Here is a 12699-nt window from a genome sequence, read left to right on the forward strand (position 1 = left end):
GAGAGTGTGTTCGATGGGCGGTGTGTGGGCTGTGAGAGAGGGGACTGGAGAGTGACTCTCGGCACCTGGAGGGACGGCCTTGCCCCCACCTGTGATGGGAGAGGTGGAAGGGCTGGGCCAGTGGGGTGTGGAGTGTGGAGGGGCAGGGCCAGGGCCATCTGGAGTGCCTGCAGATGCCCGAGTGCGGAGTTGGGGGTTCCAGGGAGAGGTCCGGGCTGATATGCTCTTACCTGGTGGGGCAAGGCAGCTGGCCTGGAGTCCGGGCTTCCAGATGCTTGCATCTCCTTGGGAGAAGGCCGTCCTGTGTTGCGGAGTTCATTCACATCCCCTTCCGTTCTGTTCCACACACTTCACCCACGTCAGCCCCATGCAAAACTCCATGCCAGTCCTGGGTGACAGTCAGTTGAGTCCCACTCCTGACTCCCAAGAACTCGCGGGCAAGACAAGCACTGAAGCTGAGAATTACAGTCTACAGCGGTCGCAGACAGACTAGATCGAGCATGTGGTGTGCGGGTGTGACCATGGAGCCCAGTGGTGTTTTTATTTTTAATTGGAACTCGAGGCCGAAATTTTTTTTTTTATTGGAGTAAAATTGCTTTACAATGTTGTGTTAGTTTCTGCTGTACAGTGAAGTGAGTCAGCTATATGTATACCTGTATCCCCTCCTTGGACCTCCTTCCCCCCCATCTAGGTCATCACAGAGCACTGAGCTGAGCTCCCTGTGCTTTACAGCAGGTTGTCGATGCCGAAATCGAAAAGTTGAGCGATTTCACTTAAAATAAGATCGATTTCCAGCCTCTCTTGAAAAGTGGGAAGACCTGGCAATACTGGACCTGCACTTCCATTGAGCAGCAACCAACTAGAGCAGAGATGTGTCTGCCTCTCCAGAGAGGGCCAGGAGGACCTACATTCACCAGTTACCACACTCCCCACCACACCCTATTGTCTCCCTGACGCTGAGGCCAAAGGCAGTTGCCATGTATTACACCGTGAGATCACTGTTGTTTTCTGTTTTTGTTTGTTTGTTTGTTTTGTCTCTGTGGCTTGTGGGATCTTAGTTCCCTGGCCAGGGATTGAACCCGGGCACTTGGCAGAGAAAGCGCAGAGTCCTAACCACTGGACCGCCAGGGAATTCCCTGTTTTTCTCATTGTTGATTTAAAAGGAAAGTTAATATGTTTCTTGAACCTTTTTCTCTAGTAAGAGTGGAAAAGTAAAAGGCTGAGAGGCTGGGGGAATGCACATTTCTTTGAGGAAGAAGAGAATATTCCTTTAGATTTTCTTTACAAAGCTTATTTGTGTTGGAATTAAATATTTGTCTCATTCATGGCACTGCCTGGCCCCTAAGGGGGCTTTTGAGCTCACAGTGAGATGCAGTAAGGAAAGGGAGCCTGGAAGGCTTCCCAGAGGAGGTGCTGTCTGACTTAGTCTTAAAGGATGAGCAGAGATAGGAGGGAACTGAGCAACCCAGGCAGAAGGGACTGCAGGGCAGTGCCTGGGAACGTGCGGGGGAAGATGCCCATGTGCCAGGAGCACCTCTGTGAAGGGGGTGCAGGTAACCCTACACAGGGGAAACAACCATGAATTAGGATGCAGATTGAAGTGCGCCCCCAGCTCTCCAGGGTCGTCCCCTTCCTCAGGGCGGACCACTGCTGAGTCTGTTTTGTAGCCTTCCAGAGACAGTCTGCACCTAGAAGCATCTGTATAAGATGATAACCTTTCTCTTTAGAACGCTTTCGCTTAGCCATCACCATGGAGATAATTCCACGTTAGGACACACGGGTTTGTCTTATTTTCTTTACCAGCCTATCATTGAATGACGTGAATGTGCCATGATTTATTTAAATAGTCCCCGCGTTGGTGGTCATTTGGGTTGTTTCTGTCTTTTTCCTACACCGACAGTGCTGGAGGGAGTCTTGTGTGCACGCCTCTTTGCTTCTTTGTTCAGGTGTGAGTGGGTGTGCAGGACGCGGCCCTGGAAGGGGGCTGTGGAGACGAAGGGCACGCCCTCTGTAGGCCCTGCGGGGTCTTCCTCCAGCGAGCCGGTGGGCGGAACGGCAGAGCAGGGCCTTTCAGCCTGGGCACTGTGGGCATGTGAGGCCGGATGAGTCTTTGCTGTGGGGAGTCCTGTGCGTGGCGGGGTATTAAGAAGCACCCCTGTCACTAGATGCCAGTGGCATGCCCCACCCCCAGTCGTGACACCAAAAATGTTTCTAGATGGGGCCAAATGTCCCCTGGGGGAGCAGGGGACAGAATCGTCCCCAGTTGAGAACTCTGTCCCAGGGACTTTGGCGCCGCCTTCTCCCGTGTACAGCACGTGGGCATCCCCTCTCGTTCCCATGGGGCCCCCCCGCCCAGGCCTGGCGGGGGGAGGTGCTGGGACGGGGCCGTGGACACAGGACAGCTCGTCACATCTGAGCCGACCCTTGCTGGCCGAGTGGCCTCAGGCCAGCAGCATCACCTGCGTGCCTTCCTGCTTCCTTGTTCGTAAGATGAGACCAATAAAAGTTGCCTCTCCTCAGGAGGCTGGAAAGGAGGCGGGGCTCGCGGGGGTGGGGCAGCGGGAGGGCGGAGCGATCCTGGGGAAGCTGGGGGCGGGGCCTGCGGGGCCCGGTGCGGACCACTCCTGGCTTCTTGCTTGCTGGGTTTGTTTGTTTGCTTGTTTGTTTTTGCATTGGGAGTCTTAACCACTGGACCGCCAGGAAGTCCCAGTGGCTTCTTACTTTCTGGCCATAGCCTCGTTTCTCCCGTGTTTGGGGTGTGCGGCTGCTTTGCCCTAAAGGGTCCGGTAGAGCTCGGCAGCGGGATTACGTCTGGGGTCGGTGCTTCCATAACCTCTCCCTACCATCCGCAGCCCCACGCCCCATCACAGGTCCAGGTGGGAGCCACACCGGGGTCCCTCCTGGCCGGGCCAGGCCTCTGGGCCGGCACAGTTGCCCAGCTTTGACCAGGAGGGACCGCGCTGGCGGCCAGGCCTGCCTGCCCACAGCCCGGGGCTGCCGAGCTCCTGCGGGAAGGACAAGAGGCGGACCCTCGGGCCTTCCCAGGTTGGGGCCTACTGCCTGCGGGACAGGGCGAGTTGGTCGCCAGCTGTTGACCTTGCTTTGAACTTGTTTACTGCTGAGTGAGTTCAGGGAATGACATAATGTCCAAACTCCCTGGACTAAATTTAGGCCCTCGGAAAATAATTTCCCCTGAGCTGGTTCCAGTGCTGTTGGGTTAAGAGAATCAGGCCGCTGCAGCGAGGCCTGGAACGCTCCGCCAGCTCTAAGGCCAGTTCCCACTGCGCTCTTGGGCCGGTCAAGGGATTAGTGTGACTTTCTGGGTGACCGGCCACCTTCATGATTTCTAAGCCTGCAACGGGGCCCTTACCTTCCTCTCCACTCTGCAAAGCCCACCGGGTAGGGCAGAAAAGGATCTGTAGTCACAGAGAAGGAGGACGATAACAGCTGCAAAGGTTTGTTAAAGCAAACATATATTATGAACTAGAATATAAGGTTAACATGGATATTTTCTTTTTTTTAAATTGAGATGAAATTCCCGTAGCATAAAAGGAAGCATTTTAAATTGAGCAGTTCAGTACCGTTTAGCACATTCATAATGTTGTGCAGTCATCACCTCTGTCTAGTTCCAAACTGTTCTCATCACTCTAAAAGGAAACCCTGTATCTTTTGGCTGTCACTCCCCATTCCCCCCAGTCCCTAGCAACCACCAGCCTGGTTTCTGTCTCTGTGGACAGAGACAGAAACATTATCTGGACATTTCATATATATAAAGAGAGTCATGGAATATGTGACTTTTGGCGGACTTCTTTCAATCAGCATCATGTTTTCAAGGTTCGTCCACATTGTAGCCTGTGTCAGTGCTTCATTCCTTTTTATGGCTGAATAATATTCCATTGTGTGGATGGACCACATTTTGTTTATCCGTTCATCCGTTAATTGACATTTGGGCTGTGTCCACCTTTTGGCCGTCGTGAATAGTGTCGCTGTATTTGTGTACAGGTGTCAGTTTGAGGACCTGTTTTCAGTTCTTGTGGGTCTATCCTACAAATGGAATTGCTGAGTCGTACAGGAATTCTATTTTTAAATTTTTGAGGAACTGCTGTTACATGGATTTTAAAGGTAAAACTAAAAATATCAAAGATATGGCAGGTTTATGGGGAGTTTGTTTCTCTGCCCTAGATAATCCCTCATTTACTCCCACCTGGGATTATTTTGCTGCTTGGATACTTCTGTCTTTCCATTTAATCCTCATAGCGGCTCAACGGGGCGGCTACTGTCAACCTTGACTTGACGGAGGGTGAGGGATCTGAGACCCAGGAACAAGGGGCAGAGGCAGTATTAGAACCCAGGCCGGTTTCTAGACCCTGTGTCCCCCTCCCCAGACACCAGCTTGTAGGTGTAGCCCAGGGGCCTCAGTGAGGTGGACCCCTGACCCTCCCCGTGGTGGCAGGAGAACCCAGCTCAGACTCTGGCGGGGTGTCGGGTTTCCTGGCACTGCCCTGAGCGATCAGGACTGCTGGTTTAGGGGAAGTGAGAGCGTGTGTTAACCGAAGCTCCCCTGGGCTCCCCTGGGATGGATGGGCTGAGGGTCAGCCTCCTTGGGAGGAGGGCTGCAGCTCCTTCCCGCCCTGTCCCCAGCCCTGGAGTGCTGCCTGCTTTCCCCCATTTCCCCATGTTGCTTGCCTGCTTTAGAACTTAAGCCTGGAATTTTTTTTCCCCTTTGTTATGCCTCTGCCTCAGAAACCCCAGAAAGTAAGGCGTTCCTGAGTATTTTAGTGCACTCTTTACACATTAGGGTGACATATGTTGTTGGTGTCTCGAATGCAAGCAGAGCTGAGCCCTGGGCGTGATGTGGCTGCTCCCTCCCTGCGCTCTGTGCCCAAAATAAGCTTCAGGTACAACGGCCGTTCCCCCTTCTTCCAAAGCCGCATCACCTCACACAACCCGCTAGGGCCTGCACCTTCCTTCTGCTGAAGGAACATGGTGGGGGGAGCAGGGAGACCGATGCATGAGAAACAGCTCAAATGACTGGCAAAACGGGACTCATTAAATAAGCGATTGCTTGATAGAATGCTGTGCGGCCATCTTGGAGGCTCTTGTATTTACAGAGTTTTTGAGGACATGTATTTTGGAGAAAGTCTTCCAAAATACTATGAGGTCCCTAGTTGGGGAGAGTGTAGAACTGTAGGCATGTAGGGAGAAAACATCTGGAAAGATGGATCCTCTAAATCCTCTAAAATGTTAGTGGTGTGGTAGCTGTGGATGGCAAGATAGTTGGTGATTTAATTTTTTTCTGTATTTTCTGTTTCTTGCAATGACAATCAGAAAAATATCCATATTATTAAGAGAAATGTTTACAAAGGGGCAAGTTACCTCTGTGGATTCCCCAGCTGGAGAAGGCAGGCTCCCTAAAGGAAGAGGGAGGAGTCAGCAGCCATGATGGTTGGAGCGTGCTGTGTCCACCAGAGGGCGCCAGGTGCACGCAGCACAAAGCATCCTGTAGCATCCTTTAGGTGGCCTCTCAGGGCACTTGGTAGGTAATAGGTGTGCAAGGGGAAGGGTCAGAGGCCGCAGGGCTAGAGTGGGGCCTGGCTGCTTAAAATGAGATCCCTAAGAATAAGCAAGGCACTTCCCAAGCCCCCCAGCCTCCTTGCCGTCCTGACAGACCGCCTGGCCACAAAACTACCCAATTCCAGGTATTTTTAGTAGTTGGTCCATCTGGCTCCGCATCTCCCGTGTCTGAAAACAGCTTCTGTCGTCTTGCTTTTTCCCTCAGATGCTTCTGACGAGCAGAATTCACAGTCTTCAATGGAAAACTCGATGAACAGTTCAGAGCAAGTAGAACGGCAGCCATCTGGAGATGTGGGTCTGGCCGCAGAGACATCCACAATCTCTCAGGTACCTCGGTCGAGGTCTCAGAGGGGCAGCCAGGTCGGCCAGGAGCCCGCTGGGGTGTCGGGGGTACGTCAAAAGGCGTTTTGCTGTTCTGTTGCGTTGTTTGCTCTTTGGACGATTGGAACTGTCTGGTACTCATTGAGCAGGATGTGTGAGCATCCTTCTGTGTCGGAGCTGGTCACTGGGGCCCATGGAGAAGGAGGAGACACACGGGTCTGGCCCTTGGGGTGGGTCCTTTATCCCAGCCTCAGCCTCACCACTTTGTTTATTCGGGTCCACAAAAGCACTGCCCGGTCTCAGTGACCCAAAGTCAACTTCCCTTAGAGCTGGGAAGATAAGACTTCAAAGTCCGAAATGCCCGATGAATCATCCTTTGGAATTTCGCGGCTGACAGCACTCCCCCTGCTCGGACCCCTTTCTGGGTCATCACTGTTTGCCACAATCTGGTCTGAATCAGACAGTGCAGACTCAGGTGGCTTTGTGGACAGGAGGAAATGTCCCGGGTTCGAATCCCAGATCCTTCACTTGGCACACATGAGCCTCAGCATCTCCAGCTGCTAAAATGGGATCACGGAACTGTCTTGGGGCCTGGGTGCGGGCGAGAGCAGAGAATGTGGCTAACACACTTAACACAGAGCTGCGCGCACGAGGTGCACCCGTGTTGCCTCGGCCTCCATGGTGATTTTTTTACCATCAGCCCTCTGTGCTTATCTAAGAGGTCTGAGGACTCAGGTATCAAAACTTCAACTAATAAGACTGTTTCCACTTTGCTGAGTATTTTCATACCTGGGGAGAAATTGACAAGTAGCAGAAAGAAGTCTATACTTCTGTCTGTCTGTACTCTGGGGAGCCTTCAAGCAGGCCTTCCACAGAGGAAAGTGCCTCTCAGATTTTCACATCTCCAGCCCTTGGATCTGCAGCCCCCGTTCAGCCTATAGAACACCCTTCCAAAGGCCCAAAGACCCAGAGGTGGTGTCGATGAAAGATGTCTTTGCAGTGGCAGAAAATCGGCCACAACCTAAGTGTATTGGAAGGATTCAATAAATCTGGGGTCATGGATAAAACAGCCTGCTATGCAGCTGTTAAAAAGAGTATGTTGACCCAGGTACAGATAGAGAACAAAGAAATATTCTCACAATGTGAAATGGAAAACACAAGGCAGAGCCTCGAGCATAGCACGAGCCCATTTGATTAAAACTACGATACAAGTCAAAGCCTCATGTAGATAGATCTGGTAAAACCAAGAAGCAGCTGGGGTCTCCCGGCCTCTTGAACTCAGTGGAGGAAAGATAGCTTGAAACCTTGATCCACACCCTGGGGGCATGTAATGCTCTCCACTGACATCTGAAAAGTCCAGGGGTCTTCCATTCTAACACGCCTCCCCCACGCACTCCCATTTCCAGGGACCCAGACCTGAAATGGGATCTCTTCTGCCGTTTTCATGCTCACATAGACATGCCACCTGTCTCCAGAGCTGCGAGGTTTGTGAGCAAGGCGAAGGGTGCGCCGCACTAAAGCAAACAGCTTGGCATTGGTGTGCAGCCATTCCTGTTTAAAAAAGAACAGAGCCTCCCCGTCCCCTTTCTCAGCCCCTCCCTCCTGCCCTCTCCCTTACGCAGGACAGTTGTCTTGTCTCCAGGGTCCACTCCCAAACTCACATACTGTCCCCCACCGCGCCCCCCATGCAAGTGCTCTGCAGACACTTCACCCGAACGGGATCCACCTTCCCCGGAAGGCAAGAGCTTTTAGCACTTTAATAAGGAAAAGGGAGGGGTGCCTCCCTGCTGTACCTGCTCTCAGGGTTTTCCTCAAGAAACTCAGGCACATCCTACATCAAGGCCCAGGGCTCTCTGTTTCACATTTATTGGGTACCCACTGTGTGTCGGGCAGTAAGCTGGGTACGAGGTAGCCCGGGTGAGCCAGCAGACATGGTCCCCCAGCCCTCGCGGGGCTCACGATGGGGTTGGCGGGTGTGGGGGGGGCGAGACACAGCTGGGAGACAGCAGACACAGGTGGGCCACAGTTCATGCCGCAGGAGGACGGGAGTGGGTCAGTGAGGAGATGCTTAATAGGAGCAGAGTGCCCTCCTGGATGGCGTAAGCGGGGGGGCAGTGGAGGGCTGAGAAGTTAGGGAGGCGAGGGCAGGCTTTCTAGGCAGAGGGGACCGAGGGTGCACAGGTCCGGAGACAGGAGCCGTCCTGAGGAGCGGAAGGGGAGGCTGGACGAGGAGGGTGGGACGGAGGGGAGAGTGGGAGGCCGCCTCTGCCTGGCGAGGAGCTGGGCTTCTGTTCTGAGGCCAGTGGGACAGCAGTCTATGTAGAATCCCTACTTTGAGAAGCTCTCTTGGGCTCTGCTCAAGGCCGGGTAGGGCGGCCGTGGAGCGGCTGCTGCACCAGTCAGATGAGGGTTGGAGGCTCATGTGTGGACAGGGTGGCAGGCAGAGGGCAGAGGGGGTGGGCCGAGGGTCTCTGGAGTTGGAGTTGGGCATGCGGGCATGGAGAGGAGGGAGGGCTCCAGGGTCCACTGTATCCCAGGCAGACAGTGGTGCTGTCGCCAGCTGTGGGAGCACCGGTTAGGACGGGCAAAGTCAGGAGCTGGATTCGGGTGGTGGGTCAGGTTGGAGCTGCCTGGGATGGTGGCGTGAGAAGGTCGAGGGAGAGGCAGACGAGTGAGCGTTGAACTTTTTTTTTTTTTTTGCGGTACACGGGCCTCTCACTGTTGTGGCCTCTCCCGTTGCGGAGCACAGGCTCCGGACGCGCAGGCTCAGCAGCCATGGCTCACGGGCCCAGCCGCTCCGTGGCATGTGGGATCCTCCGGGACCGGGGCATGAACCCACGTCCCCTGCATCGGCAGGCGGACTCTCAACCACTGCGCCACCAGGGAAGCCCTGAACTTTCTGTTTTTTGAGTCCCGGGACTTCTTGGGAATTTGGTGGCAACGATGGACCCTTCCCCCAGAATAACAGACTTGTGTACATTCCACAGTGCTGAGTGTCTGCCCCGGGCCGGGCACCTGTGCTGAGCCCTGGATGAGCAGTTGTTAACACGGCCAGATTGGTCTAGCCTTCGAGCTTGCAGAGGTAAACCTGAAACTGCGGATATAATTACCCTGCAGCTAATGAGAGATTGGAAGACATGAGTGACATGGGCTTGGTGGACACAGGAGCAGCTTGGGTGTGAGGCTCCCCGTGGGTCCACGAACCTTTTTAAGTCCACGAAAGGGTCACAGGGTCAGAACCGCGGACACCCGCCCTTGGGTCCTTCCTGGGCTGATCTGCAACCTCCCGGCTGACCTGAGTCGCTTTCCTGGGGTCTCAACCTGTGTTTCTCTTTTCTTCTTCTGCCCCCAAGGACCTGGAAGGAGTGCCACCCTCCAAAAAGATGAAACTGGAGGCGTCGCAACAAAACTCCGAGGAGATGTAGACACCGAGTTCAGTCCTCTGATCCACTTCTCACGGGAGATGCATCAGCAGGCCTAATTCTAGAACAACCTCACCCGAGCGGATCCCTGTTGGGTGCGAAGGGAACTACTAACTTTTCAAGTTTACCAAGTGCAAATCCAAGAAAACCTAGAATGGCGTAATTTCTCAGACACTGAAGAACTTCTTGCTGTGAAGCAAAACACTCGAATCTTGAAGTGACTGTCCTGGGGAAGGCGGGGTCGACAGCTCAGGAGCGTCTGCACACTGTCTCTGAAGCCAAGATTACATTTGTGTTGCTGCTGTATTTTTTTTTTTTTTTCCATTTCTCTATTTAAGGATGTAAGCTATCTGAGGGTGGTACCGATCAGGAATTCGCTTTTTCATCGGGGCTTTTCACTGTTCAACTGATTTCTTCCACTTTCTTTTTTTGTGCCTTGTGCCCTTGAGGTGACCTCTGGCATGTTTTCCTGGTTGTTTTGCATCTCCCCTTGCAAGTGCCCTCTTGGTTCAGTTCAGGCAGCCACTGCCCCAGTCCTCACATCTCTCTCCTCCCTGCCCCAGGACTTCAGCTGGAGCGGACCAGGCAGGGACAAGGAGAGCCCGAGGCTGCAGAAGAGCAGGACCTCCCCGGCAGCCTGACTTCCCGGTCCAGGGGGCTGAGGGACACACCCTGAGCCCCAGTGGGGGACAGCACCAGCCTCCAGGGTCCGAGGAGTCTCCGATGTCTGGGCACCGTCCCTAAGGGCTTCCGCAGAGCCCTTCGATTGTCCTGGCACCTCCCCCTCTGCCGCCACCACACCGCGTCCTCCCGCACCTCCGAGGACGGACTGGCTTCTGCCGCTGACTGCAGGGTTGTCTCCTTAAGACGATAAAGGGGCGGAGGAGGCTGGGAGCAGACGGGAGGAATAGCTGGTGCTGAACTTTCTCTCATAGGACGTTGCTTGGATTTCAAATCCACAGTCACCTGCTGCCCTCTGCTCGCCGCCCTCCCCCCCAGGTCCACCCGGCCCCACCTGCAGAGGAGGCGAGGTTGCAGTCGGCCAAAATCCAAAATCCGCTTGCTTCTACATACCGTTCCGACTCCCAGAGCCAACAGTTGGATCGTGTCTCATTCCCGGATGCGCCGACGCTCCCAGACGCTGCCATGGGGGAGCGGGCCTTGAGGGTTGGACCTCGAAGTCCAGAACGAGGCACGGAGGACCTGGAGAGCTTTGCGCTCCTCCAGAAAGGGGCAGCCGGGTCCCTCCCCCGCCTCCATCCCCTGCCTGCACTGGGACAGCTTCATCTCACTAAAATGGAGATGCCCCCCCGCCTTGGACAAACTGCCTAATTGTTGGGTTCTGAGGCCTGGTTTGCTCTTAATTCCTACAGACTCCTCAGACCTTAACCCTTTCCCTGAGCTTTCTTTACTGCACTGGAGTTCCAACTCCCTTTGAGTTGTATGGCGGGGAGGGAGGGTTCGGGGGTTTGTTGGTGGTTTTATTCTTTTTTTCTGTTTGTTTGTTTGTTTTTGTTTTGGCTAATTGGTGCATATTCAGGTACCACCTTGTTCCCATGTGGATCTCTCTCCTGACCACCGTGGAGAGCGTCTGCCAGATTCCATTTCTAAGAGTGTCTGAGGGTGAGGCTCTTACTTGTGTTTTAAGGGAGCCAATCTATTTCCTGCACTTCAAGAAGAATCAAAATGTTCCTGAATTTCAAATACCTCATGCAAAAATGTCTCCTGAAACAAGGGAAGAAAAAAAAAAAAACGAACTTTGAAAATCTTAATGTTGAAGTTAGCGATGCCGAAAGGTTTCTGTCTTAAAAAAAAAAAAATCCTTATCAATTTCGCCCCTCAGGCAGGCAGTTCTGCGGAGAACTGTGTCCTGCGTTACCTCTCAGCGTATCTCAAGGCGGCTTTACCTCCAGACCCTATAGAGTTAGAGTTAACTTTTTCCTTTGCAGCAAAACTCCATTTGGATGAAAGATGAATTCGGATATTTATTTCCTCTTCTTTTTTGGGAAACGAGAGGTTACAAGCAAGACAGCTGAAGGAGAATCACACACGCATCCGTGGAAACAGCAGGGTCCTCTCGACAGGCAAGGGGAGTGGACACGGTTAAGGATGAACGAAGAGGACACCCAGGATACGAGGCTGTCATTAGTTTTTCTCTGAAGTGCCTGAAGGTAGGAATGGGCCGGGGGTCGGGACCGACGGGCCCCCTCCACGGCCATGCCAGGCAGAGCGCCAGCGGCCCTGCACTCCATCCACGCCGGCCGGGAAGGCCTTCCACGCGGGATGATGAGACTGCAAAAATCCAGACGTGCTTCCTTCCCCGACGCGGCTCGCTCCTCAGCCGCCGTTCCCCACCCCTCGCCCCCAGTCCCACCACAGAATCTAAGACCTTTCAGCCGGCGAGCCAGAGGCGGGGGTCCTAAGCGAATGCCTTCCGCGGACACCAGGCCCCGCGGCCTAAAGGGCTCCCGGGGCAAACTTACTCCCCGAAAAACTTGAAGTTGGGGATGCTGCAGCTACACATTCCACAAAGTGCTGGCACTTAGCCCCATAACCCGAAGGCGGTAGACCGACTCAAAGGGTGGTGACCTCCCATTACCAACGATGTCATGGTTTGGAATGTTCATTATCAGCCAAGGACCTGCTTAGAGGTATAAAGACCTTTTTTCACTGTTACCTAATTTTTTTTTTCCTTAAGATTTTTTTTTTGGTGTGTTGTACAGCAGTATAATTTTTCACTTATTTATTCCATCAGTAGGTATGGTTTGTACAATGTACAATGGTTCCATTTCAGAAAATAAAAACTCAAATCATGAACACTATGCGATTTTTGTAGCATCATGATACAGAGTAAATAAAATCCAGTGGATGGTGAGAAGGTCCCCCACCGGCTGGCGTCTCCTGCACGGCCACGTGGCCCTGACTTTGTACACGACTTGCATGCAGGCACTGTGGCCTCCGCCTCCTGTGGTCGGTCGTGATAGCTGCCATCATTAAGCACCAGCTGGATGCTGTGGGCGGGTGTTGTTTGCCATCTTATGCAGACAGCCTCTTGCCGAGTCAGCGCCCCGGTGTAAATTACAGCCACGCTTGGCCCCCCAGCCTGGATCCTGGCCCAGGACACAAGTTTGCTGCGTCCCTGACTTTGGGAGGCTCTGGCCCATGGCAGGGACTCTGAGGTGTCAGTTCACAAGCAGCTTTGTCTTGACTTGTCTTAACTCCTGGTCAGGCTGGAGGCAGAGCTGCCCCAGGGCCCTTCTCCCGCACCCCACCGCCCACCCCCAGCAACTCAGGCCCTTTCTCCCACTCAGCTCAGACTCCCTCCCCCGGTGGACTTTTTCCTTTCTTCTCTGTGCAGTCTCTCCTCTTCCAACTCTCGCAC

General features: G+C 53.7%; 1 protein-coding gene across 2 annotated transcripts in view; it reads left to right on the top strand.

Annotated features, from left to right (window-relative positions):
- The window catches only part of BCL7A (BAF chromatin remodeling complex subunit BCL7A), a 30114-nt gene extending 17980 nt beyond the window's left edge, over positions 1 to 12134 (top strand). Inside the window, exons 6-7 of one of the 2 annotated variants that reach the window (XM_067700978.1) lie at positions 5780 to 5964; positions 9249 to 12134. In XM_067700978.1, coding sequence (XP_067557079.1) covers positions 5780 to 5964; positions 9249 to 9320 — 257 coding nt within the window. In that variant the 3' untranslated portion in view covers positions 9321 to 12134. The remainder of the gene's footprint in view (positions 1 to 5779; positions 5965 to 9248) is intronic. The other variant, XM_067700979.1, reaches the window with a different exon arrangement.
- The last annotated feature ends 565 nt before the right edge of the window (positions 12135 to 12699 follow it).

Source organism: Pseudorca crassidens, chromosome 12, assembly GCF_039906515.1.
Source record: "Pseudorca crassidens isolate mPseCra1 chromosome 12, mPseCra1.hap1, whole genome shotgun sequence".
In the NCBI taxonomy this organism is placed as follows: domain Eukaryota; kingdom Metazoa; phylum Chordata; class Mammalia; order Artiodactyla; family Delphinidae; genus Pseudorca; species Pseudorca crassidens.